At 38.3% G+C, this 18,278-nt stretch overlaps 1 protein-coding gene across 1 annotated transcript; it reads left to right on the plus strand.

Moving 5' to 3' along the window:
• Positions 1 to 8,575: 8,575 nt before the first annotated feature.
• LOC139725359 (PIH1 domain-containing protein 1-like) lies at positions 8,576 to 17,081 on the plus strand. The gene is made up of 8 exons (XM_071636444.1): positions 8,576 to 8,674; positions 10,295 to 10,447; positions 11,149 to 11,266; positions 11,952 to 12,095; positions 12,915 to 13,090; positions 13,896 to 14,039; positions 15,089 to 15,232; positions 16,756 to 17,081. The coding sequence occupies exons 1-8, from the start codon at positions 8,576 to 8,578 to the stop codon at positions 16,789 to 16,791; spliced, it is 1,014 nt and encodes a 337-aa protein (XP_071492545.1). The 3' UTR covers positions 16,792 to 17,081.
• The last annotated feature ends 1,197 nt before the right edge of the window (positions 17,082 to 18,278 follow it).

Below are 18,278 nucleotides of genomic sequence, written 5' to 3' on the forward strand. Positions count from 1 at the left end.
TCATATGAAAGTGGAGTCCATAAGCTATCCATACATATAAACATTTTCCCCCAGAATCATATATTTCTTATTTGGCAGCCATTTCAAAAGTGTATAGTTTTTTCGAGACACCCTGTACTAAGGAGCAAAACAGATTTCTTTATCCTGGTCCACAAAATAGCACATACATAAAGAAAAAAAACATAATCAGCAACTCAATGAGTAAATAGAACTTTGTAAAACATCCTGGTTTTCATTTGAATACATGTAACCTTATCTTCTTCACCATCTTATGATTCTAAAGCTCTTCTAGATATCAATACTCTACTATTACACTGACGGAATGAATGTCTGGTACGTGTATCTCCTCATCATATTTACATTATTAAAGATACTTGCCTACACATTTTTTTTTTTTTTTGGCACAATTGGAACCATTCTTATCCAAAGAATGTACAATGTACATGTAGACATATTACTCAATCAAAGCCCAATAAGAGCTTACTAAAGTCTAATTAGTTATCTATGTATATGTGCGTTTTATAGTTACAAAGCATTGAACACGGTTTTGTGCATTAGATACACAAACGTTCTTTGACATGGTTACTGCTCCACTGCTTCTGATTTAAATCAGTCACTGACATGACCTTTGGACGTCAATCTGAAAAGCTGTAATCACATAAATTATAGCACTGACTCCCCACAGAATATCTATTGCTGAACAATTGGATCCGGAGATCAAACAAAATAAAAGAGATATATAAATACTGTCGTTTTGGGTCTCTCTCCCCCTGTCTCTTTTTGTTTACTGGACAGAAGATCTGCCATCATAGCAGGTATAGGCAGGTCCTTGATAATACAGATGGCATACTTCCTCTTTTCTGATTCCCAATCACTAGCACAGGCTTTGCGTTGCCTAGCAACAAGAAGCGGGCAACCAAGCATGATCATACAATATCTCTGAGCAAATTGATATTGTAGTCTCAGTCAACGTGCTCAATGACTGTATGACTTTGTGGAATATGTCACAGCAAGGCCAACATATCTGGAGACTTGTAGGTGATGTGTATAGTGTGTGTGCTTGTTTGTATAGTGTGCATGTGTTTGTGTATACAGGTATGTATGTATGTGTGTGTGTGTGTGTGTGTGTGTGTGTGTGTGATTGTGTATACTAAAGAAAGGACATGTGTGTACATCAATGTACAATTTGTATCTGCCCCTGGTAATGATATTAGCATAATTTATATTAGATGCCATGCTTCACTGGCGACCATTTTTTTTAACATACATTGTAGCATGGAGTGTACTAGTTTGCATTCACACACTATCATTAGGGTCATCAATTATCATACAAGCAGCAAGGCACTTGAACATTGGTCAAGTGGTCAGCACTGCTGTATGAACGTCTGTATTGAAACCACATGACGGCTTGTTTTATTACACCCTACATAAAAAAAATAAAAATAAAAGACTGAATGTGTGTGTACAGTGAAATGATGCATGAATGCACACATACCAGTGTCTGTAAATTCCAAACAAATGAATTGATTGATTTTATACTTGAAACAGTAACTACATGGGATACACGAGGTTGTGATCTGTTTCTGCTTTTCAGGTCTTTTCATATTGTTTCTTAAAGTTAGATTATCACTCCAATACACACCCAACAGTTCTCGCATGATACGGCAAGTAGTGTCTAAGGAGCAAAGTCAAGATTTCAGAAACACACTTAAATTACACATTCGTACATGTTACTGTTCATTACTTTGTTTGTTCTTTGTATCATCGATAGCACCTTTTGCATGTGTGACTTATTCTACTCGTGCACCTATAAACTTAATAAAGATCGAACTCAACTCATCTGTTTCCTAATGTGGACACTTTTTAAATATATTTGTATACTTTTCACTATAAAGTGCATCAATTGAGTAACAATGGTGAGTTTGACTATGCCACTACAGCTACAGGGACAAAGATTCACAATCTTGTCAACTGAACATCACATGGCATTTTTTGTTTATTTTTATTTTTTACTTTTTACTTTTCATGAAACTTATCAGAATCACTCGCTGATTTGAATCCCTATTACACTTGGGACAATGACCAAATGACAAGATGTGAGAAGGGTACAGTGTTCTTTTCTGTGGAAATTCCCTGGAATAATATTTTTTTTTGAAATTTCTGGAAAAAGAAATATTAGCTAATATTGCAGAGCTGATTAGCCCTGCAGCTGACATTATCAAATTAAAATGGATCTGAGTTGAATGGACGATGGGTACAGCGTTTGCTGAATAAGAAGCAGTCTTTATGATACCATACTACTATTTTGATGCCTATGAACACTAGTGTTCATAGTTTAGTATCTTGAATGTGATGTGTTTGTAAAGACTGGATGGAGTATGATCCAAACTTCACTGTATAATGAAGATAAACAGTATAATGTACTAATGAGCCACAGCTCAGTCACAGTTGAAAATAACTTAAAATGAGCTCTGAGCATATGAATACAACAGAGACAATGTCTGAATCTGATGCTTGTGGTACCGGTAACACAAACTAATCCATTAATCACATTTCAATCAAGATGCAACTTATATGCATCGGAATCATTAGGTAAGCATTCTATTAAATTTGCCCACATGGGGCCACATAGTTGCGAACTAGACCAAGGAAACCATAAAATTAGATCAATGGCAGAGTTGATCAATGGCTATAGTTGACCAAAAGACGAGTCTGTATTTTTATCGTCAGAGATATGCTCTGCGGGACTACGTCGGGCTTCACTGAATCCCCTCTTATCTGGAGGAGGACCGTAAAAAGTAAAAATTAAAACAATGTTATGAAACTCCTCCAGACACAGATTTTTCTGTACAGATCTAGAGGTCTAACGTTAGGTAAGTAGACTCTAACTGCATTACATAATCTAATGCACTGATGTAGGGCCTATCTAATTTCTATCAGGGTCTATTAAATTTACACTATGTTATGATGTGCTGCCTTTTTGGGGTCTTGTTACCAACCGTCCTAGCCCCGGAGACCGCGCCTTGTGGCGCGGTCCTGGCGGCTACCTCGCTGCTGAGCGGGAGCAAAAATCACAAATAACTCCATTGCCACATTCACGGCGACTTCACAAATAAAGCACGGCTAAATTTCTATCATAAACACAGTGACAATAAAAAATGCAATATACATTATCTTTTCGACTTGGTTCTTCTCACTCATTTATCTAGAAAACTGCAAAATTTTCCACATTTTTTAGGAGTAATAAGCCGCCTGCCCTAGTCAGTAGTGGAGAGAGAGTGGGATGGTGAGTTGATGGTGCGGGTGATGGTGTACTCGGTGCCCAAATAGCGAATAGCAAATAGCGAACACCGAATACTTCTACGTGAACGCAGCTCATGCACCATCGCACGGTGCATATAAGGTGAAATGAATATGCTTCATGTAGCGAGCAATACAGCTGTCAATGCATTGCACTGCATGCATGCTGTGCGCATACATGTGCAAGTGATTGTGAGTTTTAGTGAGCATCGGTGAGCCTACTGAAGATATTTGCCTTATAACTTAAGACAGTATTTTCTGCATCATAAGCAATGAAATGCATCAGTCACCGAAATGAATCATTTAGGTTTAATCGACCCATGTAAGTATTCCTAGTAGTTTTTGTTGAAAAATTAAGAAATATAGCGCCGAAACAGCACCGTTTCAGAGACTCCAACCCAAACCACCTTCTGATCTTTAGATTCTCCCGCCTGAAACCCCTAGCAAAGGGAGATTCCAAGTTGATGTGTGCGAAGCGTGAAATTCCCAGGGTTCTACATGCTCTCTGGTGCTATCTTAGGCTTATTTTTTCAACATACGATAGCAATATTGTAAGAAATCCTTTCTAATGGGAGACACAGAGCCAGGGCGGGAGAAATTAAATCATAAGCGGGAGAATGGGAGATTTTGCCAAAATGGGCTTTCGGCGGGAGATCTCCCGTCGAAAACGGGAGAGTTGGAGTCTCTGCGTTTTCTACAACTCCTCGATCTTGATGCAAAAACGGCAATGCCGTCACACTTCGTGTGGCGGCTGTCGCAGTTACCAACCGTCCATACTTAGATCTACATAGTATTATAAGCAGACATAACTGTTTGTTTGAGCGCCATAAGCCTAACAGTTAGCCCGCCGCACAATACGACTCAGGACTATACGACTATACGACTGACAGATTTTGGATCTGAAGCAGTGAAATACACAAGCTTGCTTATTCTCAGGCTATTGTGATTTATTTTGGATTCAAAGTCTGTCACTGTCATTAGTGTCAGTCATATTAGGTTGTAACTTGTGAGTCGTATCTACAGTATAGACACGACGTCTAGTGATGTGTGCGGCAGGCTATAGATATCTAGACACTAACTCATAAAGTCGTAGTAAATCTAACTGGTTAGTGGACAGGAGTTCTACCTTTATTGTATAGCTTGGGTTATTTAGGCAACGTCTAACACTTTTAAACGGACAACACTTTAATACATGCTGTTGTTAGGCCTAACGTTAGATGTCTAAGTTTTATGATTCAACATGAAACTGTGACAGTATCAGTGAAATGGAGCAAATGTTGTGAGAGAAGATGTGCATGATCAGACACAGAATTCAATAAACACGAGCCTTGTTTATGCGGGTGGTGTTTTTTGTTAGAACTATCATGGCGGCGATATCTGCATGTACGCACATTTAACAACAACTCAAAGCTTCTTGTTGCATTACATAAAAAAACACTAACGTTAGTTATAGTTTATACATGTCTAATAGAACTCGCACTCGTGAAGAAGACGTGGTCGAGGTCCATGGCCATGGGCATGGCCCTTTCTCAGGCAAGGTGCCGCGCCTGGCGTAGGGTGCCACACAACCGCTGTGGCCGGTAGGATTTCGCGATGAATGGGAAAACTGAGTCGCTGCGACAATAGACGAATGTGATTATCAGTAATATAATTCGTAACACTAAATGGCATGATACTTACTCTTTGTGCCCATACATCGCTTATCCAACTATTATTCTGACTGCTTCCGATTCTTGTCAAGCAATGAGTTGCGACTGATAGCTGAGAATCGCCGAAAACGCCTCTCAAGTCGTTCTCAAATATTCGCAATCGCGATAACAGTACATGTAGCACGTAAGAAACGTTAATTCATTCCCCAGCCCATGTCATGATTGTGTACATAACAACGACATTCATTGGACAAAACGTATCACATGACTTCTCGCTATTTGTCTGATTGGCTAAAAATTTTCGGCCATATTCGCACATCCGGGATATCGTCCCTATTACCGTGGTGCCGAGACGCTTTAAATGACTGGGCAGGGAGACACACACTAACGTTACATGCAAGTGTGTACATGTAGAGCTAGCCCGCTTGAAATCCACAGAGCGGACTAGACTCATCGACTGCACTCACTCAGCTGTTATGAGACGAACTGGCTGGGCAGAGTCCGTCGGCTGCTTGTATTCTTTCTTTGTTATTATTTGTTTAGATGAAATCTCTTTGGATGAAATATTAACGTATGTACTAGTACTTATCCCAACGTCCGTGTGCGTCTAGTTAAAGGAAACCAAAACCCAAAGAGAAATGTGGATTGAGTGAAAGCAGCAACATTAGTAGAACACAACAGTGACAGTTTGAGGAAAATCGGACAATCGATGTGAAAAATATTAATTTTAAAGTTTTGGTATTGGAACCGCTGGATGAGGAGACTACTGGAGATTATGATGTATGTGTGGACAACAATATAAAGAAAATTTGTATAAAAGGAATTCCACAAAAATTCACTTTTCTAGCATAATGAAAGAGGACTTGACTTACTACTTTCAGAAAGCAGGGGAAATAATTGCTAGCCTTAACATAATGTCAGTATCAAATTGATGGAATGTGTAATTTTCATGGAAAAATGACTTTTTGTGGAATTCCCTTTATATTTTCTTTACATTGTTGTCCACACATACATCATAATCTCTAGTAGTCTCCTTATCCAGCGGCTGTAACACCACAACTTTAAAAATTCATATCTTTCATGTAGTTCACATCGATTGCCCGACTTTCCTCAAACTGTCACTGATGTGTCCTAGTAATGTTGCTGCTTTCACTCAATCCACATTTCTCTTTGGGTTTTGGTTTATTTGATCGATATGATGGGTGAGGCCACTTCTGAAGAACGGATGGATAACCATCATTAGAGTCTGTTCTACTTAATCGTTCTTTCTATTTCTAAAAGAGAAAGTAATAAAAACAATGTACTATCCCAGAGACTCCAACCCAAAGCACCTTCTGATCTGGAGATTCTCCCGCCTGAAACTATAGCAAACGGGAGATTCCAAGTTGATATGTGCGAAGCACGATATTCCCAGGGTTCTAGATGCTCTCTGATGCTATCTAAGGCCTATTTTTTCAACATATACGATAGCAAGAAGTAAGAAATCCTTTCCAACAGGAGACACAGAGCCAGGGCGGGAGAAATTAAATCATTAGCGGGAGAACGGGAGATTTTGCAAAATTAAAAATGGGTTTTTCGGCGGGAGATCTCCCGTCGAATACGGAAGAGTTAGAGTTTCTGCTATCCACTCAGGAAGGGGGCACCGCCCTTTTGTGACGACTGGTGGCCTTTTGACCATACGGAACAGAACCGTAACTGCAAGAATGGAGACCAATTCGGGTTGTGTACAGTTTTTTGTTTTTGTTTTTTTTAATGGTAGCTAGGGTTCCTACAATAGTCTAACTGGGGGGGGGGTGATTCAAACGTATGCCTAAGAAAACTGGATGATATCATTGATATAGTAACACACCTGGCTAATTGCACTACCCATCGACAGTGCTCCCCCCCCCCCCCCCACTTTTTTTTTTTTTTAAGCCCGGTATAGCCGTCGGAAGTTTGTCTTTTGTTGTTGTTGTTGTTGTTTTTTTTTTGGTCGAATTCTAATATTTGGACTTTCAGGGGAAACAGGCCCTAGTAAAAAAGGTTGTGTCAAGTTGCTCAATCATGCCCAAACATTTGATTATGATATGTCCACAAACCAAAGAGAGAGGTTTGAGCTGACGATATTGCATCCTCGTTAATTCAATTATCATAAAATTCGGGAAAATGTGAGAGGTTAACCTTCCTATAATTATTTCTGTGTATCTAAAAATTCTATATCTTATAATGTGAAACTTCCGTCCTGTAATTCTTACATGGTTATTTGACTTAATCTATACAGGAATCAACATCGTCTTAAATAGGCCTTTGGAGTGATTGTCTTTGCACTTTAAAAGGGCAAGTTCACATTCATAGACATGTGGATAGATTTTTATGCAGCAATATTAGAAGAGCACATCACTACCAGGAGGAAAATCGGACAATCCCTTCAAAAGTTATGAATTTTTCGAAGTTTCTGCTCAATCACTGCTAGTGCTGGTTAATAGTACAACTCGTGATGTCACATGTGTCGAACGATAAAATAAAATACAAAGAAAATTCAACATATTTTCATTTTCTTGTCATGCATCAGACATATAAGAGCATGCACTTGACTTTCCTCTTTCAGAAGGTAGGGGGAATAATATTACCCTTAACATAGGTCAGTGACAAGTCGAGGAAATGTTCACTACTGTACACAAAAAGTGAATTCTCATGATGATGTTTTCCTCATATCGTGCGTCACATATAGTAGTCTTCTCATCCAGCAGTGACTCCGTACTGATACTTTAAAAATGCATGATTTTTTTCAACAGATTATTCTCCTATCCGATTAACCCCCAGCTTTCACTGATGTGTTCTATTAATACCGCTGCCTTCACTCAATCCACATGTAAGATGAAGATGGACTTGCTCTTTAATGCTCATATTATAATAAGTTACATGTGAGCATATACGTCGACACAACTGACACGTTTTCTTTTTTAGCCTTTACATTTGGGGATACTCATGAGACCATTGTGCATCTTGCATCAAAGGATTTTATTGTTGAACAACCGATAGCTGCAGGTTACTGTTCAATATTTTTTTTTAATTCGGTTCAATCCAATACTTTATTTCCATCAAACAAACAAAATACATAAAACGGGCATAAATTATGTTTGTCAATTCTTATATCGTGAAACAATTTGCCTTCTGAGAGAGACAAGTCAAACTTTCTTTTATTGTGCGAGAAAAGTGAAATGATTATGTTTCAGGCTGAAGATAATATTCTATCACAAGACTTTAAAAATGCTAAAAAATGATGTCCCTATATGGGGACTGGGTGACACATTTCTCCTAACAGGTCTATAGAAACTACAGTATACGTCTTGACAATGTGAGACAACTGTTGCAGTGTCACATAATTGGCAAAAAAAAATAAAAATAAAACTTGTTAATCACAAAATAATGTGTTGTGTTTGTGTTTCTTTCCTTGAACTAAGTTTAGATTGGATGGATAGATGGATATTAAAGCGGGCAATCAGGGATTTGAGCATTTTCGCTTCATCGATGCCTAGCACTTCATGGACCACTGCATATTATGGTACGGCACAAAGCTGGTGATACGTGGACCAACACTGTTTGAAACGGCGCCATCTGTTGCTGAGAGTTAGATAGTGGTCAAGATGGCAGCTCACACTGATGGCAGCGTATCGAAGGACGCGCTTGACAAATCTCTCCTTGAACTGGACGAGGAAAGTCTTTACAAACATCTATTGCTTCAGGTAAATTTGCCAAGCGTCCCGCGGTGGTAATAGGTAGTGTAGTTTGGGAATTCGGAATTTAGAACTTCTACTAGATCTACTCGGTAACCGCATGCCGTGCCGCACTGGCCAGAACTAAACTCGGGTGAAGCTCGTGGCTGCAGGCAGTGCCCGGGCGCGGCTGCCCGGGCCCGGCGCCGCCCGGCTGGGGTTTAATACTCGGGTGTCTTCAGTGCACAGCTGCTGCATTTCAGATCATGACACAACCCTCCCTCTGAGCTGGCCTAATCTAGACAATTTCTTTCTAACTTGCTCTAGAGTCTAGTAAAAATCAAACCAAACTTCATGTGAATCTGTGGATAGCTGTGATGACGGGATGTGGCATCATTGCTTATATAAGTTATAATACACTCACTCCTGTATAAACGTTAGAGATGATGTGTGATGATGATGAATACGATTTGAATGTTCACGTGCAATTTAATGTTGCGAGAGCCAAGATTTGTAAAATTGAAATGTATGCAAAAGTTATATCTTGTCTACACTATAAACATTAAAGCATGCATTGAATGTTGTTAGTGGTAATTCGCGAAAATTTAATTCACAAAAAAGGCTTTTGGCTCCAGTTCCCGAAGTCAGATTTCATGCCGCGAATATATGATATCTTGCTTTACAGTGACACACAATAGCAGAGGTCAGTTGCAAGAATGGGTAAATAAATGTGCACTGACTTATTTACCAGTTAATAAAACCCAGTGAAATACCTCCTGTTATTCAATGATTATATGAATGATTTAATAGGGTCTACATGTTGCAAAATATTTTGTGCAAGTTTGATGCAGTTTACTGTTTAATTTTCTAGCCTCGTTGAATGTGTGATATCTGCTTGGACATGAAAGTGCACAGCCACTAGTGCCATGCTGTTGTTCTCAAACTGCATCAATAATGGACAACCAGCTGTGTTTCTATTACAAGATGAATGTAATGTAAATCATCAATCCAACAGCTCCAGCCCTCCAACACAGTTTATCTGAACAAATGTCCTTAAAACCCTACATCTAACTTTACATGTAGCAACACTTTTTAAAGACAGGAATAAAAGTGATAGAATCTACTAGGCTTGTTTCATTTACTATTATTCAGTATTAATTGCATACGTTTTTTTTTTCCCCTTCTTCTTCTTCTTCTTCTTCTTCTGACTTCTTTAAATTTACCTTATGAAGGCCTGGAATAGAGTTGGAGTATGCCATGTGAAAGCATACCAAACCAGTAGAGTACAGTGCAAAATTTTAAGTGTGTAGATGTTTATCACATCAGGTCTTCAAAATCTTGAACTTGAAGAAAAAACTGGCCCAAAAAGTAACAACACTGACCTACAATGTAGGTACAACTGTCAAGAGTGCAAACTACAACATGTTCAAATCTTATGTTTTCAAAATCATATACCAGTATAAAATGGTATGGTATCTCTTGACATTTTTTTTCCCCCCAGCTAAGTATACAGATCAGATGTGTGCATTTGTTTGCCCTTGGCCTTACATTCCAGTCTCATTTGGGGGCATACCTTTGTGGTATAATTTTATGTTTGTGTTTGTGTGTTCATGTTTTTATTTTTTTTTATTTGTTATTTTTCTGTTCCAGGCTACAGAGAATGCCGGTGGGTTATTTGGAGATGGTCAGCCTGAGCCCAACCCATTGGCCAGCAATGTGGTGACCCCAGAACCTGGTGTGTGTATCAAGACTAAGGACAACACAGGAGGCAAAATCTTCATAAACCTTTGCCACACATCAGAGGTTGGTATTTTTTCTTGTGTGTGTGTCTGTGTGTGCATCTGTGTGTTATTTGTGTGTGCAGGCCTGTATGTGCATTCATGCTAAATCAGCAAGGGTGTACTCAGTGCCTGGAAGAAGGGCACATACATGTATCCCTCAACAGCTTGGCCTTTAGCTGGGCTTTTGGTAGTCCTGCTCTGTTTCAGTGTTGGGTAATATATCTTTGTGTCTCATAATATAGCCTGTTTGTTTCTAGCAGGGAAAAGATAAGTCTTTTGACATGTTTTGTAGGACTACTGTAAGGCTACTAGTGACATTCAAGCTGAGCCCATTTCTCATGTCGATTCAATTGGGATTATTCATGATAAGTCAGGCCTGTGAGTATCACCAGTGGTTTTGAAGCTATGTAGTTTTCCTTTGAAGACTGTAAACTACCCGTCCAGGATAATCCTGGATAACATTTTGTTCTTTTATCCTTTAAAAAAAGTGTCGGCTTTTGATTTGCAGGCTCCCATATCTTTGTAGAGGTGGACAAATTGAAGAAAACTCACACCTCAACCTCACCCCTTTGCTTAATAATCTCTTGCTTTCACCCATATCTTGTAATACTATGTAATTGTTTTGTTTTTGTCAGTCCGCATGCCATCATGTTTTTCTCCATAATAGACTTGTCAAACTTTTTAACATCAGTTTTTACCTATTTGTCACTGGATTGATATCAGATGCCAGCACCAAAGGACATCAATGATGCAGAGTTGTTGGAGCTCCTTGAATCGCCGGAAATAACTGACTACAGGGTTCCAATGAGCATTGGGGAAGCTCATGCTGAAATTGATAACTGTGAGTCAATCAGCTGAATATGAAAGACAGGCTGTATTGTTAGGATGTCGCAAATTGATGCTTAGCTACGAAAAACACTGCTTTGTACAAACAATTGCAAGGAATATATGAATATCATATCTACTGACTCATCCACAGACTGCAATCAGTAATATGGTTATTATTATGCAGAATCATGTTGAATTGATTTGCCCTCATAAAAATAAAAATATGAAAACATGCGGAAATTAGTGTCATCTAGTATAAGTACATGTGTATATCATTACAGATTACTGTTGAGTCAATTTGCTCTCAAACACACACACATACACACACACACACACACAGAAACAAGTATGTCATCAAATGTGGATGCATATTTTCCTTCCACATTATGTTGTAGAAAGGGTGAAATGAGTACACACTGATTTCATTTCAAACAGATGGGAAATTATGGATATTCAATTTAATACACCTAATAGATGTAAAATCTAACCCAATGTAGCATGGAACAACTGTTATTAATGTGTGAAAGATAAAAAGAAGTGAAATGTGGGCATCAGGAAAGTAGATTGTCTGCTATAGCTGTTTGATGATAATGTTGTGAATTGTCTAGAAACGTTATTGACACAACTACTAGTGGAGTTGTGTGGTGGTAGTCCAGCAACTTCCACATTCAGTAAACCACTGTGTTTTCTCTTTTCAGCTGGTAATGGCTGTACAGCATATGACATCATGATCAATAAGGAGTTTTTCGACAAGGTGGAAAAGAACAATCTGTTCAAGGGGTTCCTGATGTCTGTGGCATTCGAAGCACTGGAGCAGAAGTACAACATTCTCCTCAGCAGAAGTGAGTACGAAGGGACACACCTAGTCTTTATGCATGAATGGTTAATGTAACTATATTCCACACCTTCTGAATCATCAGAGTTTGTCCAAGTTGCCATAGTATGAACAAGAGTTTGATTTCTTGACCCAGACATTTGCAATACTCTCAACTCTTTTGAATTCTATGTGAATGCAGCTGTTTAAAGCAATGTAATCTACAATAAAATTACTTGTTTTTTGGTCGGGTTCAAACTCAGTAATTGCATCTTTGACATCATTTCCCCATCTCTAAATAGTTAGCCTCTAAGCTTTGCGAGCTTTCTTCTTTTACTGACTCTGATGGCGGAAAATATTAATAATACAAATATGTACAAACACTGTTGCAACAAGATGTCATTATTGAGAAATGTTCCTGTTGATACAGTTTTACACATTATCTATGGCACACCTTTTTTAGTATTTACAAAGTGGACTAATTTCAGAAACACATACTTCAACAATATTTTGTTAGCACACAAAGACTTAACTGGTAAATATGTCTTTATTTTGCATATTTGCTTTGGTTTTGCAATGAGATTAAGAACAGAACACAGTTTGGGGATTCCAACCCAGTGCACTACTTGCACACATTACATGCATGGAGGGGGCGAGGTATAAGCAACAAAGACATTGATAATTCCACATAAACAAGATGAGGAACAGTACTAGTAAATCTGCGTGATAACTATCCACAGGAATCACATTGCAGTTGAAGTTTTTCAAAAATGTAAAGTATGCCCTTAATATGATCTTATATCCCTTATATATTGATATTTATTGATGAATTTTCTTTTTCCCCCAGACTGGTCCCAACTGAAGAAAAGGAAATGCCTTGGCACCCTACACCAGCACAACCTGCGGGCAAAGTCCAAGCCTCGTATTCTGGAGATGGAGCATCCGGAGGAGAGCGAAGACTCGACACCGCCAGCAGATTCAAGAGGGCAGCAAGTGGCTGCCAAGAAGCCACTCATCACAGAGGTAAGTTCCATGCTGTTTTATCATCTTGGAAGATCTTAGAGTGTATTACTATATTTAGAGATTATGAGATCTCAAAGAAAACTTGAATAATATGTGGTGGTTTGGACAAAATCTTTAGGAAGGAGGATGGGGGAGAGGGTAGCCAGGAAAAATCAAATCCTGTGCCATATAGATGATGACTTCCCTGTTGTTTTTTTTAAATGTTAAGTTTTTATAGCTGGTTGGTGAGAACCTGTGACATTTGTTATGAACAAGCATATATATGTGATATAGGAATATAGTGACAAATATTCGTGTAGAGCAATACAAGATAGTACTTTTCATTTTGTTTGTCCTCACCACCAGAAATGCATTTGACTCTGTGTCATCACTCCTTCTGAATATTCAGGTATTCTTTCTTCCAAAGTTTATATTGCTGTTGCTAAAAGCTAATTCTTTGGTGATTTATCTGTGGTTACATATTGTCGCCTGAGAGCCAACCATAAGGGCGTAATCACGCTTTTTTCTTTCCTTTTTATTTGGGGGGGGGAGGGTGTTGAGTTATTGATATCACATTGTAGAGCTTGATTTCCTCTACATTATGGTGTCAATTTTAAATCATTGTCGTTTTCAGTAAAAACTGCAAAGGCATTATTTTACCCGGTATTTGGAACAATGCTTGTAAATCTACCCACTTTTGATTATTCTAGACTTTTTATTCATTCAAAATTTATTGGTTCGTTTTTATTTATGCTCAACCGTAGAACACGAAAGCGCCCTTCTGGCTCTCAGTTGACAATATTTACCAAAAAAATTCTCTCCAAAGCTGTCATCAGAAGTTCAGAGTTCACCAGGAACAGAGAGTGATGCTGAAGGTGCGAAAGCCCCTGAACCCAAGTACACCATGATGAGGGAGCCTATTGATGGTCATCCTGAATTTCTCGTGGTAGACATTGAACTTCCTGGGGTGGTAAGTTGATGCTTTGTGGAAACAGGAGAATATGGGGGGGGGGGGGGGGAGGGCATACATAGCTGAGAAAAAGAAACCTCTGATGTGTAGAGGGTAGGTATGTTGATTGTGTAAAAGGTTCATCCTTTCTTGCAGTGATATTAGATATATCAGTACAATGATTAGAGGAAAAATGTATAGATTTAGACATTCTGTTTTCTTTAGCCTTTGCCGAGGATGGGCTGATTTTGCTATAACACGCATTTCCCATAGACACCTGCCCAAGTATACTCGCGACTTGTCTTCAATGGGGTTATAGTAAGACTTCCTCAAACCAATTTTCACCTATTTGTTTGCACATTTGTGTATATTTGCATTCATATGTGTTTGTGTGTGTGTGGGTGATTTGAAGCTTCCATTTGCATTTTTGACAGATGGTCTTTGGCATTTGCATTGAAGAAAGAACATATTCTGATTCAATTCCTGTTATTTTCTCTGAATGCTTGTTGCCTTTTGCTTTCATCTGTAAGTTATTAAACTGGCAAAGTTTTATTGAGGGTGCAACTATTTATTGTAAATGCGTTATGTCATATTATGCATATGTCACCATTTTCTTTGATAGTGAGGATTCTTTTGTAGGTTGTTGGTATCCTTTTGTTTGTATGTGTGTGTGGGGGGGGGGGGAGTGTTAGGTTTTGTTGGGGGGGTTCATTAATGCAATACTTCAATATTGAAGCAACAAACATGAAAAGCTGAAGCAATCTCATGAAAAGTTCCTCTCAATTCCCATCAACTGTCTGTGATTGCCTAAAATATTTCCCTGGTTGCACTGGATAACAATTTTGAGATTATCTTGTAAACACCAGCGAAATCACGAAAACTAGAAAATCAGTTACGAATTTAATAAAACAATTGTACCATAGGATGTGCAGGGGCATAAGGATAAGCTCATAGCTTTATGAGTGACACTACCACATTCATGCACAAATACTGTTAGTTACTGCAGTAAGTGGGTTTTGTATTTGAGGAATACAAGGTTTGACAGGGTTGATTTAAATATTGCGTTACAGAAAACAGCCAAGACATTGACCCTTGACCTGGGAGAAGATCGCATCCTGCTTCATGCTCACCCCCGTGCCTATTACCTAGACATCTTCCTTCCCTTTGATGTAGACCAAGATACCAGTGGCTCCCAGTTTAATCGGGACACTCAGGTTTGTATGAACCACTTCAGTTGTTTATTTGTTTGTTCATTATGGGGGTTATGTTGATTTTTGTTTCTTTTGTTGTTGTTGTTGTTTTTTGGGGGTTTTTTTGCTCAGAGTATAATGATGGCAGATTTGTTGTGAGCATCATTTAGAAAGCAAAAGTGGATTTCTTTTTCAAGATTGTGATCTAGGAGTAGGGATGATAGAGCATTCTCATAAAACTGTGATAACACAGAGTTGTGCTATGAAAGCAAGTTCTGTTATCTAGGATTTAATTTCTCCACAAGTGAGCAGTGCTATTTTAAAACTCGAACTGAAGAACAGATGGATCTGTAGTCACATGAATACATTTCTTGGAGAAAGAAATTGTAATTTTATTTTATAAAGAAACAAATTTTCATGATAAATTGTATTGTTTGGTTTATGATTTTCTTCAGGAGTTTCACTTGATTAGCGAACTTTATCTTTCGAAACCGATCCTCCTTTGTATTTCTTCACTTTTGTAGGCCCTCAAATTGCCTCAAAAGTACCTCCATGACCTTGTGATTAAAGAAATAGCAGATTATCAACACTCAATGTGATGATGGGGTCAGTGACCTTGATATGACTATGCTTGCACATAAGATGGTTTCTGTGCACTTCACATGGCATTGAAGTCCTCTCTACGGGTGAATCACATTATGCTTAAAGGGGATGGCTAGTAACTGATCAGTGGGAATCTGTGGGAATGCTAGGGGATGATTGTTCCAATCCTTGTGGGATTCATTTAAGAGTACATTATATACATGTATCTATTGTTGTGTGAAAATTATTTGCTTCAGAATGGTCTCATATTCAAGTGATGTGCAGTTTAATCGCCCTGTCACTGTACAGGCATGCTAACGTGGAAATATTAAACTGCACATTACTTGAATATGAGACCATTCTGAAGCAAATAAGTTTCACACAACAATAGATATATTATGTACTCTTAAATGAATCCCACAAGGATTGGAACAATCATCCCCATAACACATAAGTACCGATGAAAATGAAAAGTCGCACAACTTTGATTCCTTGCTGATTTCCAGTCAGTACAAGTTAAAGGTCCTGTTTACCTTTGGAGCAGTAATTTAAAAAATGATAAAGATATCACCTTTGATGCATATGTGTAAATCAGTTGTATCACATTTGATGCATATGTGTAAATCAGTTGTATCACAAAACATCCTACCATATGAAATTTTTGCAATAAAGCCTAAAATATAAGGAGATATCACTATTTTTCTAATTAAACCGTAACTGTACATGGTTTAGTCTGGAAACATTTTTATCATAACTTTTTTTCACATTTTGTATATCTAACTATACTTGACATCGATTACACTGATTCAAGTTCTTACATTGGTTGTTTCTATCCCTAACACACATTTTAGAACTAATTTGAAGCAGTAATGCTGGGTATTTGTTTCATCTGCAAATGGTAAATCATGCCTTTAACTTGCACACACAACCATCTTTGCTTTAATTTTTCTTTGCACAATCTGCAGACTCTCACTTTGACCCTCCCGGTGAAGCCTGCTTGAATGCAAAATCTCATCGACCTGAATGCCGATGAGAAGGACGTCTATCGCAGACTGCCATGTGGAGACATGACCTGTAGAAGTTGCAACACTTGTGAAAAGTGAAGATGAGCCAGGGAGATTGTGGTGCATTATGCACCAATGACTCGGGTTATGTGTCTATACCCACAAGAGGAAAGAAGATTTATGGATTTTTTTCTGTTGCAGTTTCATGGCTGTCTGATTGTGTCCATGGGATTTCTTTTAAGATATATGACAGTCATTCATATTAAATAGGCATTGACTGTGATGAATGGGAGGATTAAGATCATGGACCCCTGAGGATATACACTCTGTCCCATAGACCAAAATACAATCAGCCTTGCCTAAATCAACCTTGCACAAGTCCAAATATTGACCAAGTGGAAGAGAACTCTACCCTTTGATGGAAATAATCATATGTTAATTCTGTTGTGAAAGTCGAAATCCACGCAAGTCAAAGGATTTTCTTCAGTCCCTGTAGATCTGACTTAAGTGACTTTGAATGTATATTCTAGATTTGTTCACACACAGATGCACACACACACAACCACAGACACTTTTTTAAAGTTTTTTTTTAATTTTATTAAGTTTGCCATTTGATTAATACACAAAATTATAACACAATCTTGTTTTGTTATAATCAGTCACAAAATTAAATTATCAAAATAATGCAGCAAAAAAAAAAAAACTGTTTACACACACATACACACACACACACACTCTCTCTCTTGCTCGTAGATCTCTGTTAGATTATTATTTCACACATGAGCCATGGTTATTGAATGCGACTTGCCCACCGTGCTCACAAACCCAAAAGGGTGTAACAGGATTTGCTCACACTCGTAGATTCACTGGGATCTGCACTTTCCATAGTTAAGACTGTATCAGGTGATAGTTCAAACATGGTCCATGCCTCAATTGGCAGGCATTCTACCCCTATTCAGACTGTGTAGACCATGATTCAAACAATGCCCCCATTGCAATCCCATGAGAGAAAAATAACAGATGGGAGTATAAGAATCTAAATAATGAAGAGGAAGTATGTACTGTACAAAAACCTCAATAAAGGAAAACTGAATATTTCTGTGGTTTCATGTTGGCAGGACTCCAATGATAGACCTTTAAATGGTTTTTGTAATCAAAGCTCCTCCAAGTCCAAGGTGATTGGAGAAATGGGGGGGGGGGGGGGGATGCAATTTGGACCCATAACATAGCATTTCGAAGAGCGATGTCCTGCAAGGCATTTAAACCATTATGGGTATACATGGACAGGCAACTCCCATTACAGCAATGTCCTTGGGTCTGGCAGTTTACTTTTATTATATTGGAATTTTGTTATATTAAAGCGAAGGGAATTCTGCACTGTAAATGGGAATGATCATCATTCTGGGATGCAAGTTTTTACTTTACTTTAATTGTAACAAATTTTGTTACAAGTATGTTCATTATAATGGGAATGTACTGTATAA

This window comes from Diadema antillarum, unplaced genomic scaffold, assembly GCF_040938485.1.
Source record: "Diadema antillarum isolate AM-2024a unplaced genomic scaffold, OU_Dant_1.0 seq00000035_RagTag, whole genome shotgun sequence".
NCBI classification, from domain to species: domain Eukaryota; kingdom Metazoa; phylum Echinodermata; class Echinoidea; order Diadematoida; family Diadematidae; genus Diadema; species Diadema antillarum.

What these genes read in the sequence shown, in the direction of transcription:
- LOC139725359 (XM_071636444.1), top strand. Translation starts at nt 8,576, where the DNA reads ATGGCAGCTCACACTGATGGCAGCGTATCGAAGGACGCGCTTGACAAA. An exon ending in ACCTTTGCCACACATCAGAG is followed by an intron (nt 10,448 to 11,148) that starts GTTGGTATTTTT and finishes GATTGATATCAG; the next exon opens with ATGCCAGCACCAAAGGACAT. An exon ending in AGAAGCCACTCATCACAGAG is followed by an intron (nt 13,091 to 13,895) that starts GTAAGTTCCATG and finishes TTCTCTCCAAAG; the next exon opens with CTGTCATCAGAAGTTCAGAG.